This window comes from Lactuca virosa, chromosome 6 (assembly GCF_052849685.1).
Source record: "Lactuca virosa cultivar CGN04683 chromosome 6, Lactuca_virosa_CGN04683_v6, whole genome shotgun sequence".
Lineage (NCBI taxonomy): Eukaryota > Viridiplantae > Streptophyta > Magnoliopsida > Asterales > Asteraceae > Lactuca > Lactuca virosa.
Genome location: NC_136431.1, coordinates 80747809 through 80769545, shown reverse-complemented (window position 1 = coordinate 80769545; position 21737 = coordinate 80747809). Strand labels below are relative to the sequence as shown.

The 21737-nt window shown below is 30.3% G+C and overlaps 1 protein-coding gene across 2 annotated transcripts; it reads left to right on the top strand.

The window, feature by feature from the left end:
* Nucleotides 1-2874: 2874 nt before the first annotated feature.
* On the top strand, nucleotides 2875-4730 carry LOC145120361 (ATPase complex subunit). Of its 2 annotated transcripts, none has more exons than XM_079056187.1 (7): nucleotides 2875-3136; nucleotides 3312-3352; nucleotides 3457-3520; nucleotides 3612-3800; nucleotides 3921-3992; nucleotides 4119-4297; nucleotides 4397-4730. In XM_079056187.1, exons 1-7 carry the CDS (start codon nucleotides 2993-2995, stop codon nucleotides 4512-4514), a joined length of 807 nt encoding a protein of 268 aa, XP_078912313.1. In that variant the 5' UTR covers nucleotides 2875-2992; the 3' UTR covers nucleotides 4515-4730. The 2 variants fall into 2 exon arrangements, with proteins under 2 accessions (XP_078912313.1, XP_078912314.1); XM_079056188.1 differs by having other exon boundaries at nucleotides 3053-3136; nucleotides 3452-3520.
* The last annotated feature ends 17007 nt before the right edge of the window (nucleotides 4731-21737 follow it).

Here is a 21737-nt window from a genome sequence, read left to right as displayed (position 1 = left end):
TGAAATCTTAATCCCCTTGATTTTTAGGTTGTGTCCCGTATTTAAACATCTTAATCCCCTTGAACCTTATCATAAATAGCCTCCATCCCTCTAAACCCCAAAATCGAAACCCTAGCCCTTGTGAGTGAGAGTTGGAGTTTAAGAGTGGTATTTGACTGTTCTTGGTTGTGAAGGAAGGTCTATCAAGAAGTGGTGGTGCATTCATACCTTTGGATCCAGAATCTGCATATCTTTGTTCATCTTTTGAAGGTATAAAGTTCATACCTTGGACTCTTGGAGCTTGTTTTGATAGATCTTGTTTAGGCTTGGATTTATGTCCATTTTGTCCTAAAACTTTGTTCTTTTTGAGTATGGAATACTCCATAACTTATAAGTTATCCTTTCAGACGTATTAGGGTGTTTGAAGTCATAAAAATGTTAGCTTGGACCTTTCCTTTCTTCCTAGCAAGTGTTATGGAGTTTTTGGTGATGTTAGAAGTTAGGGGTTTGGGATTAAGCGCTCTTTAACCATGCAAAGGCATAAAGTTATGGACTTTATGGATTAAGCCGCCTTTTAGAGTCAGATCTAGGTATTGAGTAAAGTGTATTAATGATTAAGACCTTTAAAGTTGGGTTTTGGGTTGAGCCGAAGTATGCCGTGCGTAACTCTGGCTATGCCCATCGTAGCTATTTGCGAACCCGACCCTTCCTACCTTATACTGTACGCCTAATGTAGAGTTATGTATGTCGCGCGTACGACTGCAGGTTGACTATCGACTTTTAACCAATTGTGCCATAAGTGAAATTGTGAGGGATTTTAAAGGGGTAAACGATCTTTTTCCCTAAATATGGATTAGACTTTTCTTGAGACTAGTGGAGTATGGTAAATTACCTTAATTATTAATTACGATTAATTGGTGTAATTATTAGGCATAGTCTAGTTCCGACAGTTCGAGTGTGATTTCTATCAGTCATGTGTGAAAGGTAAATCTCCTCACTATTATTACATGTGTGGTAGAATATATTTACATTTGTGATGAGCAGCTGGGTCTATGTGTTATTACTGTGACATGTGTTACTATGTGTGCTGAGACTTTGGGTAGTCTCCAGGGTTGCTGATAACCCACCGGGCATGCTGTTTGTTCACTGGGACTTCGGGTTGTCTCTAGGGTTGCTATAACCCATAATTGTTTATTTTGTGTTGTGATGTATGTGGTATTTTGGGGAACTCACTAAGTTTCGTGCTTACTGTTGTTGTCTAAATGTCTTTTAGGTACTTCCGATGATCGCGAGAAGGCGAAAGCTTGATGTACAAATTTGCCAGCAGTTTATGACTCCAGATATTTTGGGGCACTATGATATTTTGATGATCATTTGTATTTGACACTTGCGATTTCCTTGACTATGAACAATGTTTTTATATGAATTTAAAAATGAGAAATTTGGATGTTACAAGATTGATGTTTGGTCTTGGATTAATGATAGGTGGTTGGTACTAGCTCTTACGGTTGTTGAGGCTGTTATTGAGTTTTCTTCTTACTAGACTCATATGAGTTTTCTCACTAGACTATGTAGGAGTAAGACATTAGATGTCTTTGCTTGATTGGTTGTCTTTGTAACTTCTGTATGAAAGACTATAGTTGGACCGTAACATGCAAGACTACAATTAGACTATACCATGCAAGACTAAAGTTGGACTATAGCTGACAAGACTACAGTTGGACTGTAGAGGACAAGACTATTGTTAGACTATAACATGAAAGACTATAGTTAGACTATAGCAGGAAAGACTATAGTTGAACTATAGCAGGAAAGACTATAGTTGGACTTTAGCAGGAAATACTATAGTTGGACTATAACACGAAAGACTATAGTTGGGCTTATAGCAGACAAGACTATGGTTAAAATATAATATTTTTAGGTATGTGCTATCTTCGGGAACTCACCAAGCTGTGTGCTTACTCGTTGAATTTCAATGTTCTCGGGTTGTTCTGGTAGTAGGAGAAGGGTGCGACGTGGTTGTATCGCATCCATGAATATGTTTTCGGAGACTTCCACTTATATGATTTCACTATTTTTATTATTACTATGATTTCGAAAATATTGTGGCATGTTTTGGAACAAATGTTGGTTTTGATATGCTTTGAGAAATGGATTTACAATTGGTTTCTTTTATTTAAAAATGAAAAATTTGGGTTGAAATTTAGGACGTTTCAAAATTAATGAAAATTCGATTATTAGTGTTCATTTTAACAAATATAAAAAAAAGTAGGCCATTTATCCATATTATGTCAGTATTCAATTGTTTCAAAATTTAATCCAGAAATAGATTCTGGTTACGAATAAAAATAATCGGCACCGAGAAATGAAAATTCAAGGAACCGAGAACCAAACCGATTTAAATATCCGGTTCCTATATAGTTCCGATTTCGGTTTAGTTTAGTTCTATATTTAACTTCCTTCGTATTGAGATGAGTTCGGTCGTAAAACATGACCGAACCAACTCAAAACCGAAAAATAAAAATTCAAGGAACTGAGAACCGAACCAATTTACATATTCGTTTCCTATACGGTTTCGGTTCCGATTTAGTTTGGTTGTATATTTAATTTCCTTTGTATCAGGACGTGATCGGTTTTAGAACCGGACTTAACCGACCCGAAACTGAAAATTGAAATTTAACCGAAACTTTTTATATGATTCCGGTTCTGGTTCGTTTCAATTTTATATTTAGTTTCCTTTGTATTCGAATGAGATCGGTTTGGAACCAGACCGACCCGGAATAAAAAAACCGAACAATAGAACTCAAACAACCGCAAACCAAATCCATTTGCATATTCAGTTCTAGTTCGGTCCAATTGGATTATATTAGGTATTTTGCTTATCCTACTTCAAAGCGAACCCGACCCGACCCTTCATCTAGAAATCCGCAAGACTCGAAACCCTCCGCCGATTACTCGTATTATACATTCTCCCCGGTTCATACACCTCACCGGTGACGGAGCTGTAGGGAAGATGTTGAAGTTGAAGCAGTTGACTTCTTCGAGATCGGCGGTTGCTCTAAGTTCACGGCTGTTGTTCACACAAGAAGATAAAATGTTTTTACCAGCCAACATCCCCACGCGTTTCACCTCCAATCGGTTCCTCGATTTCTATCAGGTAAGTAAATTAATTTGAATTCAGTTTTCGCTGAAACCAGATCCTAGACATTATGAAGTCGTGTAATCGTGCAACATGAGCTTGATTTTTGGTATTGTTGAGCAGCAATTGCTGTGCATTCGATTTCTTATACTGTTAGGGTTACCATGTTGTAATCCGCCTAATTTGAATGCAGCTTGGAAATAAGGATGCGATCGAGAAAGAGCGTGCTCGGCTGTAAGTATGACGATTTGTTGTTGCATAACTGTAGTTGATTCTTCAGTGGATTATCGTGTAAGCTGTGGTTGAATTTTTGTTGAAATTTGTGCGATTTAGGGCAGTAAAGATGAAATGAATAGGGGATATTTTGCTGATATGGCTGAACTCAAACAACATGGTGGTAAGGTAAGACAAGTTCTAAACTTCTAATAGATTATTGAAGCAGAAAGATGAGTTGTTTACTTGAATAAACATGATTTTGATCTATGATTTGCAGATTGCCATGGCAAATAAGGTTATTATTCCAGCAATGGAAGCTTTGAAGTTCCCTCAGCTAGAAGTAAATTACTCAAATGGAAAACGTTTCAAACTACCCATCACTAATTTTGGAACTAACAATGAATCAATGAAGACTGATTTCCCAAAAGCTACATTGATGTGTCTTTCTTTTCGTGCAACTTCACAGGTTCTAATGCCATTTCCTTTCTCATTCATTTAGTAAAAGGAATCACAATGAGAAATAATATCATGATGTTTTTGCCATTTGGGTAGCTGAATAAGAACCTGAAACACCATCTTTTTACAGGCAATGACTGATTCTTGGAGTTTTCCTTTTGTTGAAGCTTTTAGGGACTCAGAGAAAGTTCAGTTATATGAGGTATTCGATTAGATTATAGTTGTAGCATATGTCCTTTCATATGAATGGTGTTGCGTGTCTTCTAAATTCCATTTTTGGGACTTAATTAACACTTTCCATATCTTAGCTTCTTATATTTGTTTTCAGATCTCCTTCATTGAATCATGGTTTTTATCTCTCGCCCCTATAAAGACACTACTACTTCGCATGTTAAAAAAGCCAAAACGCCATGAAAGTGATGGGTTATTGAAGAGAGAAATAGCATATGCTTTTGGTGACCATTATTACTTCAGAAAAGAGCTCAAAATACTCAACCTTCTAACTGGGTATCAATCTTTTCTTCATTTTCATGTATCTTATAACTTAGGTTTATAAAAATATCATATGTCATTAAATAAAATCTTGTTTTTGTTAATGGTCCACAGTTATATATTCTTGGTGGACAAATTTGGTAGAATACGTTGGCAAGGTTTTGGATTGGCAACAGAAGATGAGTTGTCTTCACTTCTGTCATGCACTTCACTTTTGCTGAAAGAAGAATGATGCTAAATGCCAGGTCACCAATTTTACAAAAAGTTTTGTTTTTTGTTTTTTTGTTTTTTTTTTTTTTTGAGGATTTATTTATCAGCATTCATGAGATTTGACAAGTGTGAGTTAAACTGGTTGATACAAGGCCTTGATAATAAGAGTCATATTGCATCTCAAATTAAGTATTGTGTACTTTTAATCATAATTTTCTTTACTACATGTGTTACATTATGTTTCTGTTTTCTCCTTAAAATAACATATTTAAGCAAGAAAATAAATAAAATTATTGATGGTGGTTGTTTTCTAGAATATTTTTGAAACGAATGAAATTGAACGAGCAGTGTTTGGTTGATTTATGAAATCAAAATGTAAACAATTGTAATCGTTTAAATTGTCTGTAATTTCATTTCTTTGTTATCTTGGTTGATAGATAAATATTGGGTAAATAACTGAAAGTAACAATATGGGCAATGTATTTATTTTTTTAACCCATTATTACAATGTGCTTGCATTTTTTTACCCATAATAACTGAATACTTATTTTTTTAACCAATAATAGCAATATGTAGTTCCATAATATCAACATAGTTACATCATTTTTACATAAATAGCGACATGCTTACAATTCTTTGTCCATTATAGTTACAATTTTAACGGATGATAGGAATGTGTAACAAACAAAGTATATTTACCTATATTGGTAGTGAAATGTAAGTGTGTTGCTATTATGGGTAAAAAATTTAATTATGTTGCTTGATCCTAGTTTTCATGTCAACCTATTTTAGTTTACTAAAACTGGTTGAAATCTTTTACCAAACCCGTTTATTTTGTCTATTTTGTCTAGTGTCATTTTTTACCACCTTTAAAATTGAGTAGTTAATGCTAACAATGATAATACATGATGCAAATACAAATAATAAAAATAAAAACAAAATACTAATACTAATAACGACGATATTAATATAGATTAATGTAATAATAATGATATATAATAAACGTTTTCCTTCAAATAATGAATTCCTATAAAATTATAATAAATTCCAATGAAATTTATATTAGTTGACAGTTTAGTTTTTTATAGAATGAATCTTGAATTTTAATTGTATCAATTTTGAAAAGATGGTTCCCTATCAATTTTTGTATTTAGGCTAGAAGGTATGAGAGTATGATGCTTAGACTGTGGGGAGTGGTCACACCTAACCCACCGAAAAAGTGCTGCCACCTCTGCGCCACGTCAACTTCACCACCAACCCACCGGTCATTGGAAATGATTATCACTCTACATCATTTATATTTTTATTTTTGTAATTTTTTTAAAATTAGATAAAAAAAACATAATTATAAACTTAAGTAATCATTTTACTAATTAAAAATTCAAATAAACATATTATTAATTTTTAAAATTATATAAACATACATAGTTATATATAGTAGAGGGTTTAATTTAATTCAAATAAAAGTGAAAGGGTATAATAAGAATAAAAGAGACAATCTCAGGGACCAAGTTTATAACTTAAAATAAATCAAATATAAACGTCACCCGTTTCTTTTTTTGGTCGTCTTCTTCACCCGTCTTCTTCAATACCTGCAACTGCAACTGTGATTTTTTTTTTTTTTTTAAGTGTGCAACGGTTACAGCAACAAAATGGTCAAAATGAGCGTTGGCAATTTACTCGTCTCCCATTCGTCGTCTCCTTCCGTCTTCCGAGTCACGCCACACCCAGAACACCGGCCCTTGGGGCGGTGTTCACGCGTCTTTCGTTGCGCCACCTCAGCATCACGCGTCTTCAAAGGCGCCCACTCCGGGTAGCCTTAGTTTATTTACGGTAGAGGCTATTCATATATCCCTCTAGCCTACCACTCTATGATTTTTATATATTATTATTATATAAATATTATTATTAATATTTAAATAATGATATAAACTATATCTTTATTAGGCTGTCCAGTATACCGAAGACGAATGCCTCCATGGTCTAGCTGGCCACAAACCACGATCGTGCACACCATCCTGGTGGCTGGTGGTGGTTCGTGGTGGGGAGAACGAAGGATCATAACCGGTGCCTCTCTCTCCCATCCTTCTTCTTCTCCCTCTCTCTCCGTTTGTGGTCATCGGTACACCGACACCAGTTCGTGGTTCGTGATAGTCCTATGTATAACGGATGGTCTTATAATATTAACATTAATTTTAAAAAGGACGTTTACATTCGAAAAATTTTCAAATTCCTTAAATAATATTTATATATCTATATTTAATAACTCATTCATTATATATATATATATATATATATATATATATATATATATATATATATATATATATATATATATATATATATATATATATATATATATATATGAACCGGCAAACGAGAAATATATATATATATATAAAGACAAAAGCGAAGCACACCTAGCAAGGAGCTAGGAGTAAAAGTAAAAAACAGGAACAGAAAAATAAATAAAAGTTACAATGATTTGAACGGGAGGATATTCCAATCCGTCCAATTTAGGCCTCTTTTACCACCTCTATGTTTAACCCAAAGAAATGTCGTTGATTTGACAATGTCCGCTACTTTCGTAGCACATAACCGTTTATTAGCAAATATTCGTTCGTTTCTTGCCTTCCAGATACTCCATAAGGTCGCGTAACAAATGTTCAACAACCTTTTCTTCTTCTTGGGACAGGTTCCCCAATTGGAAGCAAAATCGAGAACGTCGTGCACCATTTGGAAGCTTATTAATGGAACATTACACCAATTGAAAATTCATTCTGTAATAGTTTTAGCAAAAACACATTGCACTAGGATGTGATCAGCTGTTTCTTCCATTGAGTTACATTGACAGCAGATGGTGGTTGGCAAGTTTATGCCCCTTTTCGATAGTGCTGTCGCTGTGGATATACGACCCTGTTTCACCCTCCGGATAAAACACGAGACCTTTAGAGGTATCTCTTTTATCCAAATGAAGCTGTCAATATCTACCTGTCCATTATCTTCCAGGATGTGGGGAAGAGCACTAACCTTGTATTTTCCATCCCCGGTAATTTCACACTTCCATGAAATGTCGTTTCCTCCCTGATGCTTTTTGATAATATTGTCGTGTGGAATGCCCCTCTTTTCTAGTTCACGTTTGATTCCTGCTATATTGTTTCATACCCCGGCCATTGACTTCTTAGAGTAATAATCATCCCCTTTATTATGCAGTTTGTGAACCCCTGTAATGACTTTTGCCCATAATATGGATGAATTTCACCAGGAGTGAGATGTTTATGGATTTTAAGGATCCAACTCTTAGTCCTCCCTTATCTTTGTCCGCAATAACCTTCTCCCATGATATCCAATGTATCGTCTTTTTGTCCTCTGACCCGCCCCAGAGAAATCTCCTTCTGATTTTTTCCAATTTATCCAAAACGCCATTGGGTGCAACAAATAGAGACATATAGTACTTCGGTAAGTTACCTAGTACTGATTTGACTAGTGTCAGTCGTCCACCAAACGACAATGTCTTCGATTTCCAAGCTGAGAGTTTTTTCTTGAATCTTTCAATTATAAGAGTCCAATGTTTTGTGAGCTTCATGTTAGCTCCCACGGGGACACCAAGATATCTGAAAGGTAACATGGCGGGTTCGCACCCAAGGGGGCGGGACCAACGGGTAACTTCTTGTATATCTGAACCAACTCCAAAGACTTTGGATTTGTTAAAATTGACTTTAAGTCCCGAAGCCGCTTGAAAGTAACGGAGGATTCGTGATAAGTTTTTGATGTTATTTTTTGACCATTATATTTAAATTAGGGATGAACAATTTGTCCCAAATCCCGATCCCGTACTGGTACCGTACTGGAACCGGAACCGGTACCGAACCGTACCGAATTTAAAAATATGGGACGATACTTGGTACTCCAAATACATGAAATTCGGGAATCGGTACCGTCGGTACCGGTACTAGTACCGAGTCCCGGTACCATTCCCGGTACCGGTACCGGTGATGTTAATTCGGTTCGGTACTCGGGATTAACTTTCGATGAAATTCGGTATTCGGGAAATCGGGAACGGTACGAGTCGGTACCGGTTCCGTCCCACGCTCATCCTTAATTTAAATAATTATAATATTAATATATTTAAATAACTCATTCATCGTATTTTTTTTTATTTTAGACAAAATTACAAAAATAGTCCCTGTTGTTTGCCAAAAGTAACAAAGTTAGTCCCTGCTAATTTTTTTTGATACAAATGGCCCTTGTGGTTTTCAAAACTTACAAAAATGGCCCTTTTTACTAACGCTGTTAGTATTCAGAGGACATTTTCGTCTTTTCAAGTATAAAGGGACTGGATTCGCAACTTTGGTTAAACCACGGGGACCATTTTTGTAATTCGTCTTAAAATGATAAGAGTGATAGAAAATAAGGGAAGGAGGATTCGAACTTGGGACCTTCTATGACCCTTTTTACTAACGCTGTTAGTATTCAGAGGGCATTTTCGTCCTTTCAAGTATAAAGGGACTGGATTCGCAACTTTGGTTAAACCACGGGGACCATTTTTGTAATTCGTCTTAAAATGATAAGAGTGATAGAAAATAAGGGATTGAGGATTCAAACTTGGGACCTTCTATCCCTCTCATTTTTCATCCAAAACTCTAGCTAACTAAGTTAGAGTCAAACTTATTTTATTTTTCCGAAAATTAATATATATTACCAAAAAACCGCAAATATATTAATAAAAAATACATATTTTTACAATTTTTTTAATTAATCAAAATATATCTTTAGCATTGTAAACAAAACATATTTTACAAACAATTTACTTTTTTTTACGTATTTGTCTTTCATAATTTTTTTTATGTATTTAAAAAAAATACATTTTCGTATAATATGTTATTACATTGCTATGATCTTAAAACATATTTTTACTTTTTTATAAAAATATGTTTTTTTTCTTTCACATAGAAAACAAAGATTTTTTTACGTATTTATTTATGGAAAATATGATTTTTTATATATTTAAAAAATACATTTTTCGTATTTAATGTTTTTACGTAAAAACATTAAGCACGTGATAACATAACGTAAAAAAATGTTTTAGGATCAAATCAAAACGACTTATATTTTCTACGTAAAACAAACTAAAAACGTTAACATAACGTAAAAATGCGTTTTTGTATGATATGTTATCACGTTAATGTTTTTATCGTAAAACGCATTTTAAACAACATATTTAAGATAACACATTTTTACGAAAACACATAAAAACATATTATACGACAACACATTTCGTATAAATAATTATTTAAGATATCATATTTAGCTTATTTAAGACAACATATTATAAACGTTACATATATATTTAAGATAAAATATTATACAAAAACACATATTTACGAAATGTTAATTTGTTCTTAATGTTTTTACGTAAAAAAAATAATTGCAAACCAACTAAAGACGTTAACATAAGGTAAAAATATATATTTTCGGATTATAACAATCTAATAACATTTTATACAAAAACATATTTTTTTAAATATATAAAAAACATAATTTACATAAAATAAATACGTAAAAAAAACTTTTTTTTTCTACGTGAAATAAAAAAAAACATATTTTTATATGAAAACGTAAAAATATGCTTTAGGATCATAGGAATGTAATAACATATTATACGAAAAAGTATTTTTTTTAAATACATAAAAAAAATATTTTATGAAAAACAAATACGTAAAAAAAAAAAGTAAATTGTTTGTAAAATTTTTTTTTTTACAATAAGCTAAAAATATATTTTGTTTAATTTAAAAAAGTATTTTTTTGTAAAAATATGTTTTTTTTATTAATGTATTTGCGGTTTTAGATAATATACATTATTTTTCAGAAATATAAAATAAGTTTCACTCTAGCCTAGTTGGCTAGAGTTTTGCCTGAAAATGGAGAGGGTGTCCCAAGTTCGAATCCCTTCTCTCATTTTCTTTCATACTTTTCATTTTAAGACAAATTACAAAAATAGTCCCTGTGGTTTAACCAAAGTTGCGAATCCAGTCCTTTTATACTTGAAACGACGAAAATACCCTTACGAATTCAGTCCCTAACGGCTAAAAATTAACGGCGTTAGTAAAAAGGCTTATCTGTGCAAGTTTTGAAAACCATAAGGGCCATTTACATAAAAAATAATTAGCAGGGACTAACTTTGATACTTTTGGCAAACCATAGGGACCATTTTTGTAATTTTGTCTTTATTTTATAAATATTATTTAATATATTTAAATAATTATAATATTAATATATATATATATATATATATATATATATATATATATATATATATATATATATATATATATATATATATATATATATAGGGTTCAGGTTCATTTGAGACCATGCTAATTTTGTGAGACCGTGAAACCAAATCTAAAAATAATTTTAAAATGCAAAATAAAAGGAAAAATCCAAAAATTCTTTTTTTAATTCTTATTTTCGGAACTTTATTTAACTAAAAAAAAAATACCGTTTTTTTGAAAAATACGTGAAATATTTTAATAGAATATTACACCGTACATTTCTAATATGATTTTTAGAATGTTTAGAATATTCTATTAGATTTGTCAGATATGTAGAATATTCTAAATATTCTACTAAAATATGTAAAAAAATGTATTTTTTTTGTATTTATTTTATATATATATATATTTTTTTGGAAAATATATATTCCGAAAATAATATTGGAAATTTTTTTTTTCGAAAATTTTCAATTATTTTGCATTTTAAAAATGTTTTTGTTTTATCTACTAAATGAGTGGCTAGGATTGCGTCTCACGGTCTCACAAAATTAAGCCGTCTCACATGAACCTAACCCTATATTATAGTATTTATCAATTTGTTTTATTTGTTTGCATAATTTTTTGAATAATCTTCTTTGAGTGACGTTACTTTCTAATTTACGCATAAACCATATCAACAAAATGGTTAATGCTTTTATAGAGCAAATCTTGGAACATAAGTTGGTATGAGTGTATTTTTGGAACAATTTAGCAAGACTATCGAAATTCCCGATCTGAATTGCAGGGCCGGTCCAGACGGTGGGCAACCCGGGCGACCGTCCAGGACCCACGTCTCTAGGGGCCCAAAATTTATGGGCTATGTAGTGTATATATATAGAAAAAATTATTACCTAAATGATTTTTTGGGCCTAAAGTTGGTTCAAACTCAAATTAGCTCAAAAGATAAACAATTTAGCTTGTTTGTTATTGCTAATTGAACATGTCTATACTGAAGAATAAATGATATTTTTTTTTAATATTTATTATATTTGTCTTTAAGGGGCCCTTTTTTTCTTTTCGCCCTGGGCCCCATATACGTTTGGACCGGACCTGCTGAATTGTACACATGTACCAAACCAACACTGTTTATGTTAATATGAGACAATACTTAGTACTTTAAAATCACGAAATTCAAGATTTGGTACCGTCATTACCGATGATAGTACCGAAAACAGAAATCATACACGGTATCGATACTGATAATGTTAGTTCAGTTTGGTATTCAATATCATTTATCCACTCATTTCAATACAAGGTATTCTTGGGTCGGTACCATGCTCATCCCTATAAAAATAATACTGTACGGAATTACCACTTAATGCTAAGAATATGTGTCACATTAAAGATAGTCACTTCATACCGTTACATTAATTATAACTTAAAGATAATTTTTTATTAGTTAAAAAGAAAACAAAGAGTTAAATAAATTTGGTATCGAGGTATACATTCCAAATTAATATATAAGAATAAATCGATCATATTTTATTATTAAATAAATTTCATATATTATATCATTACATATACATTATTCATGTTATTTTTATGACACTAAAAATAGTTTGAAAAATTAATTTAATATGCTCAATTATTTGTTTAAATAAAGTATTATAATAATATAGTAATAATAATGTATATTAAAATAGAAAACAAAAATAAAAATAAAAGTTACATACAAGATATTAAAAGGAAATTTGAAGAAAATGATATTATATGAGTTTTACTATGAACACACCAACCTACATCATCTTATATATCATTTGGCTTATTTTTAGGGTATTATTACCATATCATTACCGTATAACTAACTTTTATATTTTTATTTTATTATAATCTAATCGTTATTGACTTTATTATTTAATGATTATTTTTTATTACTAACTTTATTAATATTTATAACGGATATATACATTAAAGCCCTAATATTTTCATCGATGACGATTTAACAAGAAAGCCCTAAATTCTATTTTTTTTATGGTAAAGTCCTAACTACCGGCAATTTTTGACATTTTTACCCCATTTTCCGGTTAGCTGATAATTAGGGCTTTTTTGTCAAAAAATAAAATAAAAATAAAATAAGACTTTCTTGTCAAATCGTGAATTAGGACTTCACTGTCAAAAAAATAAAGTTCAGGACTTTCTTGTCAAATCATTAAAAATATTGGGACTTCAGTGTATATATCCCTTTTTTGTTAGAAATTTAATGGTATGATAGTTTTTAATCATAAGAGTTATTGAAAAAAAAAATAGAGATAATAAAGAAATAAAGAAAAAAAATTAGGGTTGTGTTGACTTTTTGCAGTTTTAAAAATGGAGAACTAAGACACCATAAAAAACGAAATTGCCCTTCTTACCTCTTCTTCACATTCACACCCTTATTATTAGACATGTGTTGTTTGTGTTTGTATAATTTGACCCCTACTTTTTAATTCAAGATTTGACGGCGAAGTAAGAAGAAAATTTTACAAGTCTTTTCACCATTTCTCGCTCTCTCTTTTGCATTTGTTTCCCTTGATCGTGATTATATCAATCAACGTAAAGATGGTGATGATAAAAAAAAACAATGGTGTTGTGACAAAAATCACAATTAAAAGTTTGGGCTACGAAAATACACTAAAGTCTCAATATTTTCAACAATTTGACAAAAAAAATCTTAAACTTTATTTTTTTAACAGTAAAGTCTTAATTCACGAGTTGACAAGAAAGTCCTAAAGTTTATTTTTTTTACAGTAAAGTTTTAATTACCGGCTAACAGGAAAAAAAAGGTAAACATGTCAAATTTTTTGACATGTTTACCTTTTTTTTCCGGTTTGTCGGTAATTAGAACTTTACTATAAAAAATAAACTTTAGAATTTTTTTGTCAAATCGATAAAAATATTGGGACTTTAGTGTATATATCTCTATTTATAATTTTAAACTAATTTAAAATATTATTAATATTTATTATTTTATAATTACATTTTTAAACTTATTTTTTATAATTCTAAACACATTCGGTTACTCGTCAAGTCGATTGAGCATGATAGTATTATTTAGACAAAACTGCAATATTGGTCCCTGTGATATTAAAAAAACTTTGGATAGGGTCCAAAAAGTTTCCAACTTGAATGGAAGGTCCAAAATCAAAACATTTCCGTGATTTTGGTCCAAAAAAACTTGAAAAGACGATTATGCCCTTTTATTTTCTGTTTTATATTTTTTATAATTATTCTTGTACTATTTTAATTAAAAAATAAAGAAAAAGGAAAAAAAAAATTATCCCCCACCCCACCAACCCACCCACCATTCTCTCTCTCTCTCTCTCTCTCTCTTACAGTGACATAACTCAAGAACTTCATCTTATTCGTGAACTACTGGGTTGTTTTTGTTGGGTTTCATTATCTTTGAAGAAAACCTGATGAATTACATGGTGAAAGGCACACATCATGACCATCTTCATCAACACTATCAGATCCTTCTCTCACAGCTTTCGTCTATGTCCCCATAACAAACCCTAACCCTAATTCGTCAAATTTAGCTAAAAGAAAACGCAATCTTTATGGTAGCCCAGGTAAACCCTATCAGATGCCCATGAATACACAACTTTAAATCATTATTCTCTGATTTCCTCCACCGCCACCATTAAATCAATGACATCGCAGCTTCCCTAGCTCCATCTTCAGTGATTAAATCGACAGCCATTTTATGACTTCACTTCAACTTCTGGATTTTATGTGGGGATTCAAGTTCAACAGTAAAAACCAAGGCGGTGAATCGACTTAAACAATACAAATCTATCAATCTGTAGCGGAGAAGGGCAGAGGTCAGTGAAAGTGGAGAAAAAGAGATTGACGAAGGCGGAGGTGGAAGCGGAGGCAGAGACGGGCGAAGATGAAGATTTGTGGTGGGGTAGGTATATCATTATTCTCGTTTTCTTTACACTACCCACTTGCAATCGTAATACATAAATCACGCAGAGAAGAAGAAGAAAAAGGACCACTTTTCTTGTTTTCTTTACACTCAAACCTGTAAAAGTTAGATTCAGAGTAGGAGCTGGGCATATCATTTTTTTTTTCTTTTGGATTCTAACCTGCAACTGCAACTGTAAGAGAAAGAGAACTGAAATTATACGCATTACTAGTAAAGATAGGTAGGCTAGATTAGAATGTACAGATCGATCCATCCCAATTGTACAAAGTTGTGATATATCAAATAGCTCGGAGGCAAAAGAGAGAATTATGGATTTGAATTTGTTGATTGAATTTTTGGTATGGATTTCTATGATTTCTGGTATGGATTAGAGAGAGAGAGAGAGAACGGTGGGTGGGTGGGGTGGGGGATAATTTTTTTCTTTTTTCTTTATTTTTTAATTAAAATAGTATTAGAACAATTATAAAAAATACAAAAAAGAAAATAAAAGGGCATAATCATCTTTTCAAGTTTTTTTGGACTAAAATCACGGAAATGTTTTGATTTTGGACCTTCCATGCAAATTGGAAACTTTTTGGACCCTATCCAAAGTTTTTTGAATACCACAAAGACCAATCTTGCAGTTTTGTCTATTATTTAATGAATTATTTGAGTTACATTATTGAGCAGGTAAAAAAAGAATTATAAACCGAACCGAACAAATAATATTAATAAATGTTTTTAATATAATATATATTAAATATATGGTATGTAATTATATTAAAAATTGAAAATTTAAAGGGTAATTATTTGGAGTTAGATATGATAAGTAATCTTCTATCAATACAATTATATATACACAATCATTCACATTTTATAACGATATGCTTTGTATTTTTCAATTTTTATAGAAAAATATTTTTATTTTTAAGTTATCTTAGACCATTTTGGTTAACCGATATTAACCATTAACCATAACCATTAACCGACTAAAACCATTAACCAAAACCAATATTAACCGTTACCTAATGGTTATTGAAATACATTAACCAACTGTAATGATATGGTTCGGTTTTGACCAATAACCGAACCAAACCGCCTCATACACACCCCTATCGATTAAACAAGAAAGCCCTAAATATTATTTTTTTTGACGGTAAAGTCCTAACTACCGGCAGTTTTTGACATTTTTACCCATTTTTTCCGGTTAGTCGGTGATTAGGGCTTTTTTGACAAAAAAATAAAAATAAAAAATAAAGTAGGACTTTCTTGTCAAATCGTGAATTAGGACTTCACTATAAAAAAAAAATAAAGTTCAGAACTTTCTTGTCAAACTGTTGAAAATATTGGGACTTCAATGTATATATCCATTTTTTTGTTAGAAATTTTAGGGTATGATAGTTTTTAATCATAAGAGTTATTGAAACCTGCTCTAGTCAGCTAGATCATATTGAAATCTTTATCGTTTGCTTATTGTTAAATAGTTTTTTTTTAATCTCAACAAACCAATATTGAAAAAAATAGAGATAATAAATAAAGAAAGAAAAAATCAGGGTTGTGTTGGCTTTTTGCAGTTTTAAAAATGGAGAACTAAGAAACCATAAAAAACGAAATTGTCCTTCTTACCCTTTCTTCACATTCACACCCTTATTATTAGACATGTGTTGTTTGTGTTTGTATAATTTGGCCCCTACTTTTTAGTTCAAGATTTGGCGGCGAAGTAAGAAGAAAGTTTTACAAATCTTTTCACCATTTCTCGCTCTCTCTTTTGCATTTGTTTCCCTTGATCATGATTGTATCAATCAGGGTAAAGATGATGATGATAAGAAAAACAATGGTGTTGCGACAAAAATCACAATTAAAAGTTTGGGCTACGAAAATACACTAAAGTCTCAATATTTTCAACAATTTAACAAAAAAATCCTAAACTTTATTTTTTTGACATTAAAGTTTTAATTCACGAGTTGATAAGAAAGTCCTAAAGTTTATTTTTTTTACAGTAAAGTTTTAATTACCGGCTAACAGGAAAAAAAAAAGATAAACATGTCAAAAATTTTGACATGTTTACTTTTTTTTTTCCGGTGAGTCGGTAATTGGGACTTTACTATAAAAAAAATAAACTTTAGAATTTTCTTGTCAAATCGATAAAAATATTGAGATGTTAGTGTATATATCCCTATTTATAATTTTAAACTTATTTTAAATTTTGTTAATATTTATTATTTTATAATTACATTTTTAAACTTATTTTTTATAATTCTAAACACATTCGGTTACTCGTTAAGTCGGTTGAGCATGATAGTATTATTTAATGAATTATTTGAGTTACATTATTGAGCAGGTAAAAAAAGAATTATGCATTGTTTTAATATAACTTTTAAAAATGATATAAACTTGTGTTGTTTCTCAAAGATATATAATTAATGTTTTAACTAAATATTATCAATGTTTATCAAATTCAAACAAAATATAAATCTTAGTAGAAGAAAAATTACGTATTTTAAGTTGGGTTTTATATCTCATGTCTCGTATAATTTTTTTTTTCCTTTTTGTGTTGTTTCGTATAGATTTTTTTTCTTTAACTTCTTGATCGGTACACAAGAAAAAAAAAAAGACAACAAAATTATATCACATGTCTCTCATTCTTGATGCTTACCAAACAAAGAAAAAAAAATCGTCTCTTGCTTTTATGGTACAACAGAAATAAAATAAAGGGTAAATTACGTCAATTGTCCCTTGTGCATATACTAAAAAACAAGTTTAGTCTATATTTTCAAAAATTAACGCGGACATTGTAAAAATGTGCATATTTCGTCCCTCATTCGTTTAAATTTACATGTTTGTGAGAATTGGAATGACTAAAATGCCCTTTACAATTTATTTTTCATTTATTTTTAATAGTTATTATTAATTTATTAAACTTACCATATATATATATATATATATATATATATATATATATATATATATATATATATATATATATATATATATATATATATATATATATATATATCCTAATTCTAATAAATAAGTACAACTCTGCCACGTGTCAATCTATAAAACCCCCAAAATCGAGTTTTCCTGCTCATTTATTCATCTATATTTACGTAAATGCCATTCAATCCAAATGAAATCAAACTTCAAACTGATGCAATAAATCCGGAAAATTGAGCAAACAACTGCATTCAAAATATTCAACCAATAATTTTAAATGAATAAAAGTTATGGAAATAATTTGAAAAAATAGGTTAATGAAAATTCAGATTCGAATAAATTTGAAAGTTTGTTTATTTTGATTGCAAATTAAATAATTTTCAATCATTAAATCCCTAAAAATCTGCAGTATTCTTCTTTGCAAACGTATTCTTCTTGATTCATAGAAATCTTTGCAAACGTAAATACCATTTATACGGTTCTTTTGTTTTTACCATTCTACTCCATAGAAATTCTGCTCCATGGAAATCTTTGCAAACGTATTCTTCTTCATTCTTCTTGATTCTGCAACGCTTCAATAATCAAATATCAGGTTAGTGTATTCAAATATCAGGATTACTAATATTTCTATGCTCTTCATGGTCTAATTTATCAGTTTCTATCATGTTGTCATTATATGAGTGATCTTCTTCTTCTTCTTTTTCCTAATTCTTCTTAATCTTCTTCTTCTTCTACCTTTTCAGTTAAAAAGACGAAAAAACTAATGAACATGAGAACTTGATTTTCTTTAAAAAATAAAAAATAGTCTTCTTCAGATCTGAAGCTTTAACTATTACAATATTTTTTTTTGTTTTGCTGTTACATTTACTTTGATTTGCTGTTACTGTAAACCTAATTTATGATGTCAATTATTATTACTTTGTCTATTTACGTATGAATGTAGATGAAGACGAAAAAACTAATGAACATGAGAACTTCATTATCTTTAAAAAAATAAAATAGTCTTCTTCAGATCTGAAGCTTTAACTATTACAGTATGTTTTTTTTTGTTTTGCTGTTACATTTACTTTGATTTGCAGTTACTGTAAACCTAATTGGTGAGTTCAATTATTATTACTTTGTCTATTTACGTATGAATGTAGATGAATAAATGAGCATTTAGCAGTACAAATTCAACATATCTACATTACCATTACTAATTGTTATGTTATCTATTAGTAAGTTGCAGGGGCATTGTCGGTATAATTGTCGTTTTCATGTTAATTTTATATTTAAATATATCTACATGTTAAATATATTGTTTTGGTGTGATTTTTAATTTAGGGAAAATGCCATCTTTTTTGAAACTGTAAATCCGAAACTGCCATTAGTTAAATCAGGGAAAATAAATCCGGAAAAAATTAACATCAAATAATGCAATCAAATAATTAAAAAGTAAAACAGAAGCGGGGCAATTTATATTTGTGTTCCATTTTATTATAAAAAGTTTTATTCAATCTAAAAAATTATTTCATATGAATTATTGGTTTTTGTTTGTATTCCATTTTATTATAAAAAGATTTATTGAATCTTAAAAATTATTTCATATGAATTATTTGTTTTTGTCATGTGCTGATTTATAATTTTTCTGTTTTAGTTGTTAGTTAGGATGTTCTGTACATTCTTGAAGGTTGCTAATTTTCCTTACAATTCTATATGGTTTACATTTTCTTGCAGAAAATGAATATAGGAAATAAAGTTTACCTAAATAACATTGACCAGATTGATGAAAAATCACATATCAAGGTTTGGGTGCTTAAAATTTAGAACTTTGTCAGAAATAATAAAGTTTGTTCAATTGAAATGATCCTGATGGACGAGGAGGTTTGTTGTATTTCATATATTTTTTATTCATCATTCAATATTACACATGTTTCAACAAAATAATAATTCTTAATTTTTTTTAACAGGGTACACAATACCATGCTCGTGTCTTCAATCAGAATTTCTCCAGATTTCGTCATCTTTTAAAGGAAGATGAAAGTTATATAGTTATAAAACCCACTATGGCTGCTGTTACTAAAGGTTTTAGTTATATAGGTCATAAACAAACCTTAACTTTGGATTGGAAAAGCATCCTAAAAAATGTGATTAACATTTATAATTCTTTACTGTTTAAATACATAACGATTAACATATTTCCATTTTATTTTTTAGAGTATTCAATCTGTCTCCTTAAATCAAGTTGCTTTGGAATCAGATGATGTTGTACAGCCTGTTCAAAAGGTTTTTCAATTCCTTTTATTAACTTTTATTTATATTTAATTTTTCGAATTAAACACTTATTATTATTATTTTTTTAAATTAGGGTGTGATCTCACAAGCAGATGAAAGTTTTACACCCTCAACAGTTGATAAGTCAACCACAACAAGTCCAAGCAAAATATCAACTGATTTGAAGCGCAACCTCCAAGAAATTTATGATGTTGATTCTGGAGATGATTTAAGTTCAACTAAGACTAAAAGAAAGTCAACCGGAGAGGAAACTCCACTCTTAATTCCAAAAATGGAGAAGTGAGTTGGTATTGGTTATAACATACATTTAATATATTTTGATCATTTGTTTTGGTTTTAAAGATATTTTGATTGCTTGGTATGATTTTTATTTTGGGATATTTAGGATGTCAAATATTATTGGTTTTGAATATTTTTGGATATTTTTATTGTTTTAAAGTGGACAAGTTAGTTGATTTTGGTCTTAACTCAAATTAAATATATTTTGAAGTTTATTTGCTTCTAAAGATATTTTGAATTTTTCCTTAATATTTTTAATTTTTGGCCGATATTGCCCATGAGTTTATTATTGTTCAGATGTTACATCTCATCCAGGTTGTTAATTACTAAAAGGTTTTTATGATTTGTTGGCTACCCCTTTTAGTTAAAAAGTATAATGCCTTTGTTGTCTCTTCCTTGAAGCATAATGCTATTGTTCATTTGCCCCTTTGAAGTGTATTGCTATTCGTATTTCCTGGTGTAGTAGTAGGTTTTTTTTAAATATTTAATTTTTGTGTTGTAAATAGTTTGTATTTATACTTTTAATTAGCCATGATTGTATTTTCTATGTAAAAAGAAAAATAAATGAAGTGTAAACTGTTATGTCTTGATAAAATGACCATTTTACCCATTTTACCCCTGTTATACTTATAAAAGTTTACCGTACTATACAAATGAAAATTGCTTTATATTTGAATTATATTGTTATAACTTGGTAGATTTATCAAAGTACAATGTTGTTTGTGATAATAATAAATGAAATTAGGATGCTATAATAATCAAAATAATTGAAATACATTTTTATTTCTAGCATTTAGCTCAATATTTAAACAAAAAGTGACATAAAAATAATAACTGTTAATTAAGAAAATGTGCTGAAACATAATTCAGTGAGTATGAGCTTAACTTATAATCTCTTTGCATAGCCTGTAGAAAATAAGACAATGAATTAAAACCTTATAGTTATCCCTACATATCAACTTACTTGTTCAATAATATTTTACAGAAGTAATGACCTGAAGTAAATCAAACTGAACTCTCCCTTCCAATTTAACTTCTTTACTTTCACTTGTACCATACTGTCTGCAATACAAAACCAATATTGGAAAAATTCAGCATCATGAAGACCTTTCTTTATAATATGATATTTTTAAGCATATATAAAAGTACAAGAATATTACCCTCCAAGCCAGTAAAACTTCTCTTTCTGTGTCAAATGACATGACTAAAACACCAACTATTTGTGAACATGACTTTAGGGTCATGACATTTCTCACAAATGGTTGTTCCTCTCCCTGAAGTGTGACCAGATTTGCAATCTAAAGAACAGGTAAAAATAATGCAATCAACAACTGTAACATAACAATTTACTTGAGTAAATTTACTTATATATGAATTAAAACCTGAATAAAAGGATCATGTGTAGGCCCAGCAAAAAGACCCTTTCGACCAGCACACTCGATGTCAAAACTCAATATGCGAAATGGAGCCATTTTTGAAAATTCTCCTTCTGGAGCATGGCTATGATCGTATGTTTAACTATTATTTTTGTCAAGATAATTTATGTTATTTTTTT

Bases quoted from the DNA above. Each gene is read 5' to 3' on its own strand.
- LOC145120361 (XM_079056187.1), top strand. From the start codon at position 2,993: ATGTTGAAGTTGAAGCAGTTGACTTCTTCGAGATCGGCGGTTGCTCTA. The intron at 3,993-4,118 runs GTATTCGATTAG...ATTTGTTTTCAG, and splicing joins AGAAAGTTCAGTTATATGAG to ATCTCCTTCATTGAATCATG. The intron at 4,298-4,396 runs GTATCAATCTTT...AATGGTCCACAG, and splicing joins ATACTCAACCTTCTAACTGG to TTATATATTCTTGGTGGACA.